The sequence below is a fragment of the Musca vetustissima genome, unplaced genomic scaffold (assembly GCF_032173495.1).
Source record: "Musca vetustissima isolate MV318-11 ecotype Yass unplaced genomic scaffold, APGP_CSIRO_Mvet_v1 utg4706, whole genome shotgun sequence".
NCBI lineage: Eukaryota > Metazoa > Arthropoda > Insecta > Diptera > Muscidae > Musca > Musca vetustissima.
In genome coordinates, this window is record NW_026878972.1 from 136,954 (window position 1) to 156,721 (window position 19,768).

Below are 19,768 nucleotides of genomic sequence, written 5' to 3' on the forward strand. Positions count from 1 at the left end.
ATTAGTTTTGTAAGTTATATATTAATTTTCTTTATAAGTTTTATGAACTTATATAAAAATTACGTATTAATTAAATTAGTTTTTTTAGCATACCTTAGATTTATATTTAGTTTTGTCATGGTTAGATAACATTACATACATACGTATATTTACTTGCAAAAAAAAATGAAAACAACAAAAAATCTTCTTATATATGTATAATTAATTATGTTAAAAAATTAAACAAGAATTAATATTAATTTCTTTTTTAGAATTTAGCCACGGTTTTAAGTTATCAATGTTAACAAACAAAACAAAAAAAAACAAACAACTATTTAAATCATACAACAAACATACAGTCTCTAAAGGAACTGGAAACAAAACCCACTGGAAAAATTAATTTAAATATAACCAATAAAAAATTTTTGAAAACAAAAAAAATCTGAACTGTTTTTATTTCCAAGGAAATATATAGTTTTTCCAAGGATATCATGGGTATAGATTTCTAAAATAATATTTCCCAAGGACTATACTAGGCGTGGATTTGCTGCTAAATATTTTTTTCCAAGGACTATCAGGGCGTAAATTTCAGAAATAATCTTCTCCAAGGACTATCCTGGGCGTGGATTTATTACATAATGTTTTCCAAGGACTACCATAGGCGTAAATTTACAAAATATTTTTTACAAGAACTATCCTAGGTATGGATTTATTAAATATATACTTTTTCAAGGACTATCCTAGGCGTGGATTTATTAAATAATTTTTTACAAAGCCTCCATGAGGGGTGGATTTATTAAATAATTTTTTTCCAAGAGCTATCCTGGGCGTGGATTTATTAAATAATTTTTTTTCCAAGAGCTATCCTGGGCGTGGATTTATTAAATCCAAGGACTATCCTAGGCGTGGATTTATTAAATCCAAAGACTATCCTATGAGTGGATTTATTAAATCCAAGGAATATCTTAGGCATGGATTTATTAAATCCAAGGAATATCCTAGGCATGGATTTATTAAATCCAAGAAATATCCTAGGCATGGATTTATTAAATCTAAGGAATATCCTAGGCATGGATTTATTAAATATTTTTTCCAGGGACTATCGTGGACTTAGATTGTTTAAAACATTTGTTCCAAGATCAATCATACGCTTTGAAAATAATTTTTACACGGACTATCCCAGTCGTGGATTTATTAAATAATTCTTTCCAAGGGCTATCCTAGGCGTGGATTTATTAAATCCAAGGACTATATTTTTCCAGGGACTACTATATTCCAAGGACTATCGTAGGCATATATGTGTCAATCAATGGAATACCATATACAATAATTTTTAGTTTTATTAGCAAACTGACCATCATTCTTATGGAATGGACTGTAATATTGTGCTATTGAATTTATATATATTAATATAATCCTAAAAATATGCTTCGATTAAAATGTAAATGAAAAAAAATATCTTTAATTCACAATAGAAGCAGATTATTTTATTTCAAGCTACTTAAAGTAAACTTTAGAAAATCCATGAATTTAATTTTTATTTTCAACAAAAATTCAAAAATGTTATTCGGTTGTTGAATATTCTTCAAATTAAATTTACTGGTTTGGAAAACGTGAACACGTTGTGGAGGATCCAATGCTACCAACTAATTCAGATCAAAACTCGGATTCTGAATGTGATTAGTATTTAATAAGTAACGCCTAAATTTTGTAAAATATATATAGTTTAATGTTTTAGATATGTAATATTAACAATAATAAAGATATATATAATAACAATATTGTTTACCCTTAACCCACTTTTTACCCTCCAAATGTTTCGGAATTTTTAAAAGAAGCTCCCATTTTAGGAGTACTATTAGTTATAACGAAAAATGTTGCTTATTGGAAAATGTTTCAAATGCTTCAAAATAGTTATTTTCACCTAAAAATTTAAGTTTTTTCTAAAAAAAACTCGGCGCGTAATGGATTAATAAAAAAAATTGCCAAATTTTTTCAAAAATAATTAAAATTGTCCATCTAAATCTATTCTTATCCAAAATATAAATAAAAGTAGATGTTGTACTGTATGTTTAGTAAAACATCTACTTTTATTTTCTGCTAGGCAGGGAAGACTATAGTTTCGGATCACGCCATTGATCCTTATCAGTTCCCTTAGTTTTTTGTTGGGATATTCTCCCCAGATACTATTGTTTCTATACAAAAAAAAACCTTTCATACCCAAATGTCTCTTGTAACAAAGCGATGAACTTAGCTGACCAACGAAATAAACTGCATGATTTTCAAAATGTTGACCCCCTTATAGTGGAGATACCAGAAGGAGTGGACCAATAAATCCCATCTTACAATATTTGCTAAAATATTAGATTGTGCAAAGATTACTTCAAATGGGATACTCCGTTCACGTTATATTATAAAATAAATTTTCAGAAATTTGTGTCCATTTTGTGGTAGTAGAAGGAGTGGAGGGATGGGTTCCATCTTCAAACTTAATTTAAGTTTGATAAGATATATTATGATGTGCAAAGTTTGGATGAAATAGTTACTCCCTTCGAAAGTTAGTTACCATGCGCATCATCCATATAAAAACACAGACGGACGTATGGAAGGATTCTTGTAAATCGATTCCAAATTGTTTGAAGCTGATTTGGTACAAAGAAAAGTGTAGTCTAAAACCAATATTTCGACGAGGCACATTTTTACCGTATCAAACTGTATACACCCTCATTAGCAGCCATTAGATTGGGGCTATAAAAACATGGCCGATCAAAAACAGGATACATCATTCTAGACCCAGTTCAATACGCTATGCAAAATTTCTTGTAAATAAAAAATAGTTACATTTTACCAAAAAAAAAAAAAATAGTTGATATCAAAAATATCTCTGAACTTTCACTTTATGCTAATTTTTGCTTTTATAACACAAGTTTATATATTTATTGTCAATGAGTAATAAAACTTTAGAGTTCATCTAACCATTGGTGCAAATTTTATGAACATCGGTTAAGTAGTCGCTGAGTTATTTGCATTTGAATTCAACGATGTTGCGAAATACACCTACTGTTCGGTTATGGGCACCTGTTACCTGAAAATGAAAAACCACACAAAAATGGATTTTTGAAAAACGGCAAAGTTTCTTTCATTCATAATGGCTGCTAGTTTGTAAAGAAATTTGTAGCATACTTTTAGGTCAAACACAGTCAATATGAAGTCCGATTTTTAAATTGATAGTTTTTTGTTTTTAAATCCAAATTAAATGTGACATAAAACTTCAAATGCGCAGGAAAACTACGATTCTTATTGTAATCAACAGTAATATTTATATCGATTTAATGAACTCTGCTTAAGAAATGTTCCTATCAAATATTTTGCCTTGTATGTGTACTATATCCTGTCGATTGGACAATAGTGCTATCTTTGGAGCAGGGACCATTGACAGAAATCGGAAGATATTAAAAATGTGATCTATACTTATATATGAACGGAATTCGAACAATCCAAAAATATGTCATTCGTTATATCGATATTACCACAACTTTGATTTTCCGTACCTAAGATGAAATGTTAGACAAGGCGACTAAAATCGTTGACTATCTACTGATCCTATCCGAACTCCTAATACAATTAATTTTAAATAATTCAATAAAAACTTTGTGTAGCCCCATGAGTTTGCAAAATAAATATATATTTTTTATTTATTATTAACTTTTTATGTTTTATTTTTAATTTCAGGTTGTTGTGAAAACTATATGCTCGGATGTTGTCAATTGAAAACGATCTACAAATAAGTTGAAAATATGCCAGGCCCGTTCTATAAAGATATTCATATATTTTCGAATAATATCCTGTTCTCCCGTTCATAAAACTCTACAAAGAGGGATTGCAATACGATAGAGGACAAATAAGTCCGTAAAGTTGTTAAGATAACTTGTTATTATAAAATTAATATTTTATTTATTTTATAAATATATCTGTATGTATATATTTTTTACAACAAAATATTTAATAAAAATAAAAATCAATTTACTAAAAATATTGTTTGTTTTTATTTACCGGATTCAACGTACGGTAAGTATACATGCCCCTAAGCGTGCAACATATGTATAATTCTGGGTGATGACGTCAAAAGTTTTCTTTCGCCTGGTTTTGTGCATTTTTTGGGCAAATTTCACAAAAATACCAGGCGCCCAGAATAAAATAGAAAGTAGCCCGCCAAAAAAAAAATGTAAAAAAATTTCATATGGCAACGCCGTACTACGAAATTACAAAAATTGTAGCATACTTTTAGGCGCTCGATTTTTTTTTTTGCGGGTAACTTGCTGTTTTATTCTGGGCGCCTGGTATTTTTGTGAAATTTGCCCAAAACTGCACAAAATTCTTGGGATTTTTTTTCTAATTCATAGGGAGCCAGGGCAAACCTATGACTTTACTGTTTTAGAATTAAACACTGAACAGCTATGAAACTAATGTTGAGAGCCCCCATGTAATGTAAAGGGTCCCATAAATAAATAAAAAAAACTTTTAATACAAGTAAGTACATAAGGAGTTTATGAACCACATACACTACTTGCTTAATAAATAGTATTAAATACAATAATAGTACAGGAAAGAATGATGAATAAAGTCAGGCGTAATATTTGGTTGGAATGGGTATTATTTACTCCCGGAAATTGCTCAAGCATACCATGCATCCAGAACAGATAATTAGAAAAGCTAACTAATACTCAAATTGCTTCGTAAAATGTATCCTCATTGAAATTCGGAGCAAGATGTTGGGACTCATATCGGGAATAGATACCAAAAAATGTCTATATAGCTGCTTCGGTAGTCCTGGAAGAAAGAGAATTTTTATAAATGTCCTAGTGGATATTGCTCTGGTAATCTTTAAAGAAAATAAAAAACGGTGAAAGGAAAGGACCACAATAGGACTGGGCGTTTTTTTCTATTTTTAAGGACTACAAATAGGCGTGGATTTTTAAAAAAAATTTTAAGGGCTACAAATAGGCATTGACTCTTTAAGTATTCTTTTAGGGATACATTTTTATAAACTATTTATACCCTACACAACTATGTTGTCAGGGTATTATAGCTTTGTGCAGCCCCAAAAGTTTGTAACGCCGCGAAATATTGGTCCTAGACCCACCTTTAAGTATACCGATCGTCATATCTCGACTAGCTGAATCGATCTAGACATGTGTGTCCGTCCGTCCGTCTGTCCATTATAATTTGTAAACACGATACAGGCCACAGTTATGGACCAATCTTCACGAAATTTTGCATGTAGGATGGGTTCTGGCCAATGAAGACCCCTATTGTTTTTGGGAAAGATCCGTTAATATTTAGAGGATGAAATGGACCATATACTAAATTTTTGTCGGTTTTTCTGGTCGCTCCAGAGGCCGCAATAATGGCTCGAACATCATGAAATTTTGCATGGAGAAGGGGATCAGGGCAAAGAATAAGCATGCATGTTTTGATAAAGATCGGTCAATATTTAGCGGGTCAAATGGACCCTGACTTTTGTGTGAAAAATGACAAAATTTGTATTATATAGCGTATATATTTGTCCCTGATGGACATAGGCCCGAGAAGTTGATTTTATATCCACGAGGAGTGGTTGACCTTTAAATTAATACCAATTATATTGTTGTATGTGCTCAGATGTGGGAGTTACACCCAAATATTTACAGGTATCTCCGTATTCGTATATTATTTAATAAACCATTATCACTCTAGAGAGCGGAAATATAGCGCTGATCGCTTTGAAATGTTCCATGCGGTTCCAGTTATGGTCAAGGACAACGCCTATGATTTTCAGTGATGATCAAATAATAATTTTGGAATGAAGTGGACCGAAAACTTAATTTTTTGTGTTATTTTCGAGTCGATCTATAGACCACAAATGAAAGTCGAAGGAATCTGGAATCTGGATAATAGCTGTACTGAATACTCGAAATATTCGGAACATATGTCACTGTGAGGTGCTGTTTACCTCTAATCGGGAAAGAGGGGGAAAATATCACGAAATATTGCCCAGGCTCGGAATAAACATTCGCAAAAAATTTGAGTTCCGTGGTAGTTGTGTAGGGTATCGTATGGTCGGTCCCGTCCGACTATACTGCTCCGCTCACTGGTTTTGAAATATATAGGTACCAGAAGGAGTGGACCGACGGGACCGTTTGTTTCAAATGAGATTAAAGATTTGCAAAATGTTTCCCCTATGTAGGGGAGTTGCTGGAAGAAATGGACCGATAAGTCCCATCTTACAATATTAGTTAAACTATTAGGTTGTGCAAAGTTTAGTTCAAATCGGATAGTCCATTCACGTGATATAAAATAAATTTTCAGAAATTTTTGCGCATTTTGTAAGGAAGGTAGCAGAAGGAGTGGACCGATGTGTCCCATCTTCAAACTGGATTTAAGTTTGAAGATGAAATATTACGATGTAAAAAGTTTGAATGAAATCAGTTACTCCCTTCGAAAGTTATCATGTGTACCAGCCATATAGACACACAGACGGACGGACACTTCTAAATCTACCAACTGAGTGGGTCCAATGAAACGTGTAGTCTAAAACCAATATTTGATGAGGCACATTTTTACCATATTCAACTGTATACACCCTCATTAGCAGCCTGAGGCTATAAAACATGGCCGATCAAAAACACGATACGTCATTCTAGACCCAGTTCAATACGCTATGCTAAATTTCGTGTAAATCAATCAAAAATAGTTACATTTTACCAAAAAAATTCATTGGTTTTTTAATATATCTTTGAACTTTCCCATAATACTAATTTTTGCTTATATACCACCAGTCCCAATATTTATTTTCTAATGCGGAATAAAACATTAGAATTCCCTCTAACCATTGGTGCAAAATTTGTGAAAATCGGTTAAGTAGTTGTTGAGTTATTTGCATTTGAATTCAACGATCTTGCGAAATATACCTACTGTTCGGTGCTGGGCACCTGTTACCTCAAAATGAAAAACCACACAAAAATGGATTTTTGAAAAACGGCAAAGTTTCTTTCAAAGTGGCTGCTTGTAAAGAAAATTGTAGCATACTTTTAGGTCAAACACAGTCAATATGAAGTCCGATTTTTAAATTGATAGTTTTTAAGCCAACATTTTATGTAACATAAAACTTTACACATATACATACACAATAGAAAAGTTGGATGGATCAAGTTGGATCTCTGGAGCAAGAACCATTGACAGAAATCGAAAGATATTCAATATGTGTTCTATAACATGAACCATGTGTATCATCAACCGAATTCAAACAATCCATAAATATGTCATTCGGCAATCTATGCAGAATTTCACGTCAATCCGGCAGACATAAAGCCTTTGGTATACCAAACATATAAAATAGGACAAACTATATATTTGAGAGCTATATGTAAATTTTGACCGAATTAAAGCAAGTTTTTGACAATACATTTGATATGCTGCAGCACATAGTTGTCTTCTACCGGCTGTAACTTTTTAACAAATTGCTCGATTAATACAAATCGAGTGTCATATTGAAGGATAAATAATTGTCTTTGTTATAGTATCGGCAATGTGTATTTTGAAAAGCAATTTCATGTGATAGATTTAAAACATATCTTTCTAAAACAATTTTCACATACAACATTTCATATTTATGCAAATATGAATATATTTCTAAATACCTAGTCTTCTTAGCTTTCATGACATCAATTTTATTTGAATACTGCCAGTAGTTCAAACTAGAGCCTTCAATTTTTCATTATCTCTATTGCCATCCTCTGTATCAATAGATGGCGCGGCGGTTCAAAAGTTATTTCAATTTTACTAATACCTTGATTTTCATGCAATATTTCATATTGTGTAAAGACACGAATGGATCAGGAAATATCTGGACGTCTTTGCTTTCTCATATGACACCAATTTTATTCCCAAAAGTTATAACAGAAAACCTAGAGCCTCCAATTTTTCATTTTCGCCAGTTCAGTCTGCTGCACCAATAGATGGCGCTGCGGTCGCAAAAGTGTCCGGTCGTTATGGAAAATCAAGGTGATGGTAAAATTCAAATAACTTTTGAACGAATTGAGATATTTCGATTATTCAAGCGGTTATGTGCAGCTTAAAGGATCCTCCATTCATTATGATCTATTATGATCGATGCTTTAAATTTGTTTTAGCACGCAGATAATCGGTGAGTCTTAAGTTGCACATAACTGTTTAAATTATTCAAGTATCACAATTCGTTCGAAAGTTATTTAATTTTTACCAACACCTTGATTTTCCCTAACGACCTGACACTTTTGCGACCGCAGCGCCATCTATTGATGCAGTAGATTGAACTGTCGAAAATGAAAATTTGATGGTTCTGGTTTTTCTATCATAACTTTGGAACTACTGGCGATATTGCAATAAAATTGGTGTCATATGAAAGCTATGAAGCCCAGCTGTTGCAAAATCTATTCCTTTTTTCATAAAATGTAAAATGTTGTATTGAAATCGGGGTATTGGTAAAATTTAAATAACTTTTGAACGAATTGTGGTATTTGTATAGTTTAAAAGGTTATGTTCAGCGTAAGGGATCCTCTAAGTATACCTGATTATTTTCTCTAAACAACTTGCATAATAACCTCCCTATTAACGCATTACATTATTTAGTAGCACTTTGATACTTAATATAAAGGGAATTTTTAATATATTGTAGCACACTGATAATCGGTGAGTTTTAATCTGCACGTAACCATTTGAATTATTCAAATATCACAATTCGTTCGAAAGTTATTTCAATTTTACCACCACCTTGATTTTCCCTAACTACCTGACACTTTTGCGACCGCAGCGCCATCTCTTGGTGCAGCAGACTGAACTGACGAAAATGGAAAATTGAAAGCTCTGGTTCTTCTGACATAACTTTTGAACTACTGGCGATATTGTAATAAAATTGGTGTCTTATGAATGCTAAGAAGTCTAGCTTTTCCAAATTCTATTCACATTTTCATAAAATGTGAAATGTTGTACCAAAATCGAGGTATTTGTAAGATTTAAATAACTTTTGAATAAATTGAGATATTTGTATAATTTAAACGATTATAAACAGCCTAAGGGGACCCCCCCCCATTTTCGGGGTCAACATTTTTGTTGATTTAATTTGAATCTACACTAATTCAAGAATGTCCCTAAAAATTTCAAGAGAAAATCTCAAGAACTCTTGAAGATATAGCCGATTTATTGTGTCAGCATCAAGTGACGGCTAAAGAGCTTCTTAAACTTTAAACTCGTTTTTCTCTTTTGTGAATGGCGGGCACGATAACTCAAAAACTAATAACCCAATCGATTTCAAATTTTTACACGTTTCTCTGTGAGTGTATAGCTATCGTATGAACTAGGATAAAGCCAACCGCTGAAGATCTTCCTCATTTTTTAACTTGGTTTTTGGTAAAAAATCGGCGATTTCCCAAAAATGTTTTTTCAAAGGTCCGCCATTTTGTTAATTTTAGAGCGAAGTCAATAATCCTAGTTCATACGAGAGCCAGACATGTACTCTTTCAAACATCGTTGGAATTTTCGGATTCCAATGATCCAGTGAGGAGTTATCATGCCCGCCATCAAAAATAAGGACTTTTCTTTAATCACAAAATACAACAACAAAACAACAACAAACATTTTTTGTAAATTATTTTTCGTCCTTTTTAAATCTTCAAATATATATGTGCAAAGTTACAAACCTTAACAAGTATTGATATTGATTTACCAGCCCATTGAAAATCTTGAAAAATTAAAATCGAGAATGGGGGGCTCCCTTAAAGAGTCCTCTATTTATAGAAAATATTTTCCTCGAAACAACTGGCTGAGTAATCTCCCTATTACCGCTTGACATTATATTGTAGCACTTTAGCCTAAATTTATTGTAGCACTTAAAGAATCAGGGAGTTTCCAGCGACACAAAATCGTTTAAATTACCCAAATATCGCAATCCGTTAAAAAGTTATTAAAATTTTACTACCACCTTGATTTTCCCTAACGACCTGACACTTTTGCGTCCGCAGCGCCATCTGTTGGTGCAGTAGATTGAACTGGCAAAAATGAAAAATTGAAGGCTCTGGTTTTCTGATATAACTTTTGAACTATTGGCGGGATTTTAATAAAATTGGTGTCATTTGAAAGCTACGAAATCTGGCTAATTCGAAATCTATTCATATTTACATAAATATTAAATGCAAATATTAAAATATTAAATTGGTTAGAAAGATACGGTATGAATTTATCGCCTTTATAGCGTTTTCGAAACGCATGTTGCCATTTCTATAACAAAGACAAAAATATTTGCTCTTCAATATGACACCTTATTTGTGCTAATCGAGCAATTTTTTAAAAAAAAAGGTACAGCTAGTGGAAGACAACAATGTGCTGCAGCATATTATCAAATTTCTTGTGTCAAATGTGCTTTAAATCGGTCAAGATTTGCAAATAGCTCTCACATATATTTTTTTTACGATTTTATATGTTTGGTACACCAAGGGTTTTATGGCTGCCGACGTACGCAAAATTTACGTAAAATTCTGCATAAATTGCCGAATGACATATTTGTGGTTGGTTTGAAGTCGGTTCAAGTTATAGAACATATATTGAATATCTTCCGATTTCTGTCAATGGTCCTTGCTTCAGAGAAACCAACTTTTGCTCCATCCAACTTTTCTACTGTATTTGTATGTATGTAAAGTTTTATATTACATTAAATTTGGATTTAAAAACAAAAAACTACAATTTAAAAATCGGACTACATATAGACTGTGTTTGACCTAAAAGTATGCTACAATTTTCTTTACAAACCAGCAGCCACATTATGAAAGAAACTTTGCCATTTTTCAAAAATCCATTTTTGTGTGGTTTTTCATTTTCAGGTAACAGGTGCCCATAACCGAACAGTAGGTGTATTTCGCAAGATCGTTGAATTCAAATGCAAATAACTCAGCGACTACTTAACCGATTTTCATAAAATTTGCACCAATGGTTAGAGGGAATTCTAAAGTTTTATTCAATATTGAAATTAAATATTTGAACTTGTATTATATAAGCGAAAATTAGCATTATGTGAAAGTTCAAAGATATTTTAGATATCTACTAATTTTTTTGGTTAAATTTAACTATACTTGTGTGTTTTACAATGAAATTCGTACGGCCGCCTGTATGGCTGGTGCGCATAGTTAATTTCGAATGGAGTAACTGCACAAAAATTAATGACACTGGTTTTTCTGTCATAACTTTTGAACTACTTGCGGGATTTTAGTAAAATTGGTGTCATATGAAAGCTAAGAAGTCTGGCTATTTCGAATTCTGTTCATATTGCCATAAAGAAGTTTTCGAAAGGCAGTTTGCCAATTCTAGAACAGAGAGAAATATTTGCCCTTCAATATGACATCCGATTTGTGTTAATCGAGTAAATTTTTAAGAAATTACAGTCAGTGGAAGACAATTCTGAAGAGATGCCAGTAAGGGATGGAAGAATGTATGGCGGAGCTGAGTGCATACCCTTCATTACTTGGAAGATGTCGCAACAATTCCTATTGTAAGCTACAGTAATACATATACTCCAAACCCAGTTTCAAAAATATTTTCCTTCTTCTAATGTCGATCGGAGTGGCGTAGCATTTTTGTGGAGATTTTACAGAAACGAGAAGATTTTAAATATGTTAAATAAACTCATATTTGAACTGGATTCAATAAAATTGCATATCAATCCTGCAGACAATATATCCTAAAAAATTTGTTATTATATCTGCGGCTTTCATCTTCATACCAAATTTTCCTCCCTCCATGAGTTCCATTTAGATGCGTAGCGGTATTTGCTCTGCCATTTCTCCATATTCACATTTATTTATGATTCCTGATTTATGCAGACCCACAAGTTTCAATTAACGAACCTGAATTTTTAGATAACAATAATTAATGGAGAAATCCCCCATTCCCCATTTTTTTTTTCGCTTGAAAACATGCTCGATTTTGTTTATAGAACAATTAAAAATAATAAATTTATTTGTACACAAAAATTTACAAACACACACAAATTAGTGGTTGCTGTTGTTGATATAATTTTCTTCAATGCCGGTAATTAGCAATTTCACTTGTTCGAATTCCGATTTGCTCAACAGCCATCTAATCGCCAGTCATCATTTCCATGAACTCTGAAAGTGGGCGGAAAAAGAACAAACACACAAATTAATTCAAATTCATTCAAAATAAATTTGAAAATAATTTTCAATTTAAATATTTCAATCATTAACTCACCATCGAAGTCAACAGTTCCCGATCCGTCGGTATCAATTTCCGCTATAATACCATCCAAATCACTCGACGACAGTTTGTCATCCAAAGCAGCTAAGATTTCTTTCAGTGTAGAAGTGGTAATATAACCATTACCCTCACGATCGTACAGGCGAAATGCTTCCTTCAATTCTTTTTGTATAGCCTCGGCATCTTCTTCCTCGAGGAAATGGGCAGCAATATTACAAAAGCCATCAAAATTTACTTTACCCGTATTCTCAGGGTCATTTTCATCGATTAACTCCTGTAATTCACTCTCCTCGAACATTTGACCCATACTGTTGAGGATGGTTTTGAGGCGCAGGGTTTCAATGAAGCCAGTCTTTTGCGTGTCAAACATTTGAAATGCGCGACGCATAATGTCCATTTTCTCGTCGTCTTCCTATGAGAGCGGAGAGATATTGAAAAATAAAAAATAGCATAGAAATAGGCGTGGATTTTTTTAAATATTATTTTCGAAGCCTACAAATAGGCGTGGATTTTTTTAAATATTATTTTCGAAGCCTACAAATAGGCGTGGATTTTTTTTAAATATTATTTTCGAAGCCTACAAACAGGCGTGGATTTTTTTAAATATTATTTTCGAAGCCTACAAATAGGCGTGGATTTTTTTAATATTATTTTTGAAGCCTACAAATAGGCGTGGATTTTTTTTAAATATTATTTTCGAAGCCTACAAATAGGCGTGGATTTTTTTTAAATATTATTTTCGAAGCCTACAAATAGACGTGGATTTTTTTAAATATTATTTTCGAAGCCTGCAAATAGGCGTGGATTTTTTTAAATATTATTTTCGAAGCCAACAAATAGGCGTGGGTTTTATAAAAATTTATTTTCGAAGCCTACAAATAGGCGTGGATTTTATAAAAAGTTATTTTCGAAGCCTACAAATAGGCGTGAATTTTTTTAAATATTATTTTCGAAGCCTACAAATAGGCGTGAATTTTTTTAAATATTATTTTCGGAGCCTTTATGAAAGGATCGTTTATATTTTAAATGTTTTTTTAAGGAAATAATCGTGAATATTTTTAAATATTTTTTAAAAATATTTTGGAATATATAATTGTGGATTTTGTGAAATATAGACTATTTTATAACATACTAGCATATGCCCGCAGCTTCGTTAGCGAATGTAGGAAATACTTAAACATATATTAACATATTATTTTATTTTCACAGATAACTGCATATGTCAGAAAAAACAATCCACACATTAATATCGACTATAAATTGAATTTGAGTAAAAATTTGGTACTAAAATTTCATGATTCGAACTCTAAAGGTTCACCTAAATCCAAATTTTAGCAAACTTTGTTCCATTTAGCACACATTATATTCATAAGTACCCTCCTCAACCATCCAACAAAACTTCCTGCATACCCTGATCCTACACCCCCACAATGATTACAAATTCAAATTTCAGGATTCCAACTCTATCGGTTCACCCACAATTCAAATCGTGCCAAATTTAGTACACAGTAGTACGAATGTCCAAAACATACTACTTAACCCAAATCAACACCCCGACAGTGATTCTAAATCCAAGTTTCAGAATTCCAACTCCATAGGTTCACAATTCAATTTGTTCCAAATTTAGTACACAGTTGTACGAATTTCCAAAACTCCAATCCTACACCCTCACAGTGATCCTAAATCCATGTTTCAGAATTCTAACTCTATCGGTTCACCCACAATTCAAATTGTACCAAATTTAGTACACAGTAGTACTTACTTGCAAAACCTCCTTTCTTCCCCGAAACCAACACCCCACAATGATCCTAAATCCAAGTTTCAGGATCTCAACACTATCGGTTCACCCACAATTCAAATTGTACCAAATTAGTACCAATTTCCAAAATATCCTACATACCCCAATCCTACACTTCCACAGTGATCCTAAATCAAAATTTCATGATTTCAACTCTATCGCTTCACCCACAATTTTAATTGTACCAAATTTAGTACGCATTAGTACAAATTTCTAAAACTTTTTACATATCTCAATCCTACACCTCTACAGTGATCCTGACTCCAAATTTCATGATTCTAGCTCTATTGTTTCACCTAAAATTCAAATTGTACCAAATTTAGTACCACTTAGTACCCATAAGTATTAATTTCTTAAACTGAATCCTGACCCTAATCCTACACCCCTACAATGACTCTGACTCCAAATTTCATTGTTCCCGCTCTATTCACCCAAATCCCAATTGTACCAACTATAGTAAGATTTAGTACTTTTGGTACACATAAGTAAAAAATTCCAAAACTACGTACATATCCCAATCCTACACTCCGACGGTAATGTGAATTTCAAATTTCTGAATTGCAGCTCGATTTGAATCTCCAAATTAAATTTGTACCAAATATAGTACCATATAGTACTTTTCGTACACATGAGTACACGTTTTCAAAACCATCTCCTTAAATAGACCCTACATCTCAACCCTAATTGGCATTCCAAATTTCCAGTTTTTAGCTCTATCCATTCGCATGCTACGAAATTGTACCAAATTTAGTACTTTTCGAATAATTATAGTTCGAGTGTCCAAAAAACACTTTGCTATATCTATTCTACACTTCATCAGTGATCCTTATTTAAAATTTAAATAAGGATCACTCATGGTTCTCAAAATACAAATGGTATCACATTTAGTACTTTTCGTATCGTTCTAGTACCAATTTCCAAAAACCCAGTCTTATCTGTCACCTTTGGGCCAAGAATGACCCTCACCCAAAATTTCAAAATTCTAGCCTCAGCCGTCTGGGCGTTGATGAATCGTTAAATCAGTCAGTCAGTCAATCACTTTACTCTTTTATTAGTATAGATTTTCCCGTTTCCACATGTTCACACTTCGTCACAAAATTAATTTTCGAACTTCATTAATATTTTCTTCATTTTCATATTTTCTAGTTATCATTTCGAATATCACTTAATCGAATTAATTACCATTTTATTTCAAAATTGTATTTTATTTTTGCTATTAAAAACCCAATTAGACTTTTCTCCAATTCACCACGACGACCACCTTTTGTGGTTGAGTTTCACTAATGAACTAAAACATAAAATTTTTGCCAAAATTCAAAATTCATTATTTTTTCGAAAAAAAGATGAAAAGAAGTGGGGGTGGTGGTGGAGGATTCATACGTTAGTTATTCTTTGGATTTTTTTCATTGAGAATAATGTTTATTGCTGTTGCTGCCTTTTTGATATTGCTGCAAATGGTGTTGTTGTTGTTTTGATGCTGTTGCTGGTCTTTATTTTTTTCTGGCCAACAATTAGTGGGAATTTTTAAACGACTGCATCATTATTACCTTTGCGACCTCTGTACATAGTCACATATATACAAACATATATAGGTTGTGGATGGATAAGAAGAGGTATGTACTTGACTTTTTTATTTTGAGAAAAACAAAGTATCCAAAATTGTTGAAAACATCCACTGGTGATGCTAAAAAAAATAAATCAGTTTTTCGAATATAGGTCTAATTTTTGGGAATTTTTGAAGGGATACAAAGTTGAGTTTTAAATATCAATTTTTATATTTTATTCTGAAATAATAAATTCGTATTATTTGAAAATATTGATGAAGGAATTAACGGAGATTTTATAAATCTTTTTTAGAGGTAGTAATCGTGAACTTTTTAGAGATTTTTAAATATATTATCTTAATATATAAAATAGCTTAGTGTTAAGTGAGTGACTGACAGATCATCGCCCAGACGAAACGGCTAAAGCTAGATGTTTAAAATTTTGAGTATGGGTTTTTGTTGGTGTGTAGGCGTGAGATAAGGCTGGGTTTTTGAAAGTTCGAACTAGAAGAGTACGAAAAGTACTAAAATGTACCAAATATGAATGTGGGTCACTGATGGAAAGTTAGGAAGATGTACGAAAGGGTTTTTGAAAATTCGACCTAAAAGTGTACGAAAAGTACCAAACTTTACTAAATTTAGTACTAATTGTATATATATATATATATATATTGAACATATATAGCTAACATTTTGAAAATTTATATGAAATACAGGTAGGGAAGTGGTGTTGATGTATGGAAATGGTTTATGAAATTAGTACGTATTTATATAAAAAGTACAATATGGTACTAAATTTGGTACTAATTGCATTTAGTTGAGTGTATATCGGAATTCAAAATCGGAATTAGGACTACTATTGTAGTACAGGATTGAGGTAGCTTTAAAAAATCGTACTTATGTGTACGAAAAATACTAAATTTTGTGCAAGTTGGATTTAGGTGAATATATAGAGCTGGAGTTTTCAAATTGGGAATTAAAATAACCGGATTGAGGTTTACGAGAAGTCTACGAAATCCGTTATTATTGGTACGAAAATTTCTAACTTTAGTACAATTTGAAATTTGCTTGAATGGGTAGAGCTGAAAACCTGACATTTGGAATTAAGATTACTGTTGAAGATTGAGCTATAGAGACATGTTTGGAAATTCGTATTTATGTGTACGAAAAGTACTAATCGGCACAAGATTTGGTACAATTTGAATTTGGGTGAACGGAGAGAGCTGCAAACCCTAAATTTGGAATTGTGGTTGCTGTTGGAATATAGCATTGAGAAATGGAAGCATAGTACTTATGTGTACTAAATGGTACTATATTTGGTACAACTTGATTATGTGTGAACGGATAGAGTTGGACACCAGAATTTCGGAATTAAAACTACTGTTGGAGTGTAGGATAGGATTAGGTAGTTTAGAAAAGTCTTAATTATATAAACAAATAGTACAAAATGGTACCAAATAGTTTCAAAATGTTTTTGAATTTAAATTACAGTTGGAGAACAGGGTTGATACAGTGTTGGAAATTAAAACTCATAAATACGAAAAGTACTAAATATGGTACAATTTGGATACATGTGAACGGATAGGGCTGGGATCCTAAAATTTATGATTAAAATTACTGTTGCAGTGTGGAATTGAGGAAGTGTTAGAAATTCGTACTTACGTCTACGAAAACTAATAAATGGTACTAAATTTGGTAGAATTTGGATATTGGTGAAGGGATAGAGCTGGAATCCTTAAATATGGACTTAACCCTTTCAGTGACAATATTTTTTTGTCGGAATAAAAATCTAAAGTTTTGTATTTAAAATCATATAAAGGTATAGAGAAAATAGCAATTTTAATTTTAACTCTCGGACAGTTTAGTCTTTCTTCCAGCAAAAAAAAAAACATCAATAGTAACGGTACATAGGATAACCGAAAAATCGCAAAGAAGGAGAGTACTTTTAAATGTCGAATATATTCGACAAAAACACTGAAAGGGTTAAGGTTATTTATTGTTGGAGTGCATGACTGAGGTAGTTTTGGAAATTCATACTAAGGATACGAAAAGCACAAATTTTGGTACAATATGGACTTTGGTGAACGGGTACAACTTGAATCCTGCAACTTAGGTTACTGTGGGAATGTAGGAATAGCACAGAATGGTACCACATCTGGTACAATTTAGTGAACAGACAGAGCTTGAATTCTTAAATTTGAACTTTTGATTACTGTTTGAAAGCAGGTTTAGAATATTGAGGTAGTTTTGGAATATGAGTACAGATTGGTATCAAATTTGGTATAATTTGGTTTTTAAAGGACAGAAAGAGCTGGAATCCTTAAATGTGTACTTACTTACAGACGGAACACAGTGTGGTGAAGGGTATAAAATACGGATTGTAGGTTTTTTTGAAATCGAGATCGACTATCTCTCTTTTAAAACTGGTTCGTCAATATTATTTTTGGAAACAATCTAAAATTTTTTAAAACAATTTTTGAAGAAGTAATAATCGATTTTTTTGAAAGTGGTAATTGCGAATATTTAATTATATTTTGGAAGGAATAATCTTACTGGACTGGATAGTTGCAGCCTCTAGCCCGATTAGAGGACTTCCTTACACTCACATATTTTCCGAATATTACTAATATTTAGTACAGCTCTTCTAATTACTTGTCCATATTTTCTTCGCCGTGGGTTGTGTTGTGATGTTCTAATTGTGGCCTATAGATGGACTTAAAATAAAAAAAAAAACTATAAAATTTTCGGTCCAATTCAATATTGTTTTGTTATCCCAATATTTGTAACTGATCATCACCGAAAATTATAGGCATTGTCCTTGACCATACCTAGATCCACATGTAAAAATTCAAAGCGATCAGCGCTATATTTCCGCCCTCTTGTGTGGTAATGGGTTACTAAATAATATATGAATACGTAGGCACCTGTAAATATTTAAGTGCAACTCCCACATACGACTACATAGGACAATATAATTGATATCAATTTAAAGGTCAACCACTCCTCTTGGATATATTATCAGCTTCTCGGGTCTATATCTTTCAGGGGTAAATATATACGCTATAGAATACAAATTTTGTAATTTTTAAACGAAAGTCAGGGTCCATTTGAACCGCTAAATATTGTCCGATCTTTATCAAAAGGGGCATGCTTAATTATTGGCCCGACCCCCTTCTTCATGTACAAATTCGGGATGTTCGGACCATAATTGTGGCCTCTGGAGCGACCAGAAAATCAGATAAATGTTTTAGGTCCATTTCATCCCCTAAATATTAACCGATGTTTACTAAAAACATTTTTGCTATAGCAAAATGTATATACCCTCATTAGCCATAAAGCTGAGGGTATAATAACCGAATACTTGTTTTTGTTTTCATTTTCCATCAGCTATAAATTTTCATTCCTTTGATTGTAATAAATTATTGATATTTTTGTTATTGTGTGTGAACTGCCCATCAAATCACAGCAATTGCAGCAACATCAAACTTTCGATCGCACACACGAACAGAAGATCAAATAAAGCGAATATAAAATATGATTATACGATGATCATCATTAACATTATCATTAGACAAGATATGAAATCGGGGGATGTGATTGAGTGGGTGAGGTAACAATTTTGTTTATATTATTATTATTATTATAATTTTTTTTATGAGAAATATTATTTAAAATAGATACAGACGTCCTCGATAACTCTGACATGGAGTAATCGATTTGATCCAAAATATGCAAACCTACATATATCCCGCTCAAATATGTGCTCTATCGTCTCATCATACTGGTACCTCCAACACAATGGTTCAACATTTTGAAAATTGATTCAAACTTTGGATATCGTAATACTCTTAGCATACCTAGATCAAGTCCGAAGATAAAATTCGTTGTCTGACCCATATCTAATATTTTAAAATTTTTAATTTCCATGTTCTCATAGTTTGATCTTTGTTTCCTTAAAAAGTATTATAGATTCAAATCTAAATTGAAGCGTATGATTAAAATGTGTTTGTTTGTTTTCGATATGTTTATTGTTTTTCTAATTTTTGACCCAGTTTTTCAATTAAAAAAAAAACGGAAAGGGATTTATTTTAATACCATAAAATTCAAATGCAAATCCAAAACAAAAAATAACAAACAAACATATCGATTAATCATTCCATTTCTA

General features: G+C 32.2%; 1 protein-coding gene across 1 annotated transcript; it reads right to left on the minus strand.

The window, feature by feature from the left end:
• Positions 1-12,123: 12,123 nt before the first annotated feature.
• LOC133323797 (troponin C) lies at positions 12,124-12,682 on the minus strand. The gene is made up of 2 exons (XM_061532698.1): positions 12,256-12,682; positions 12,124-12,152 (listed from the first exon to the last, which is right to left on the minus strand). Exons 1-2 carry the CDS (start codon positions 12,656-12,658, stop codon positions 12,124-12,126), a joined length of 432 nt encoding a protein of 143 aa, XP_061388682.1. The 5' UTR covers positions 12,659-12,682.
• Positions 12,683-19,768: the final 7,086 nt, after the last annotated feature.

Excerpts from the sequence above, each read along its gene's own strand:
- LOC133323797 (XM_061532698.1), bottom strand. The coding sequence starts at position 12,658 with ATGGACATTATGCGTCGCGCATTTCAAATGTTTGACACGCAAAAGACT. Across the intron at positions 12,153-12,255 it reads GGGAACTGTTGACTTCGATG|AGTTCATGGAAATGATGACT; the intron begins GTGAGTTAATGA and ends GCCCACTTTCAG.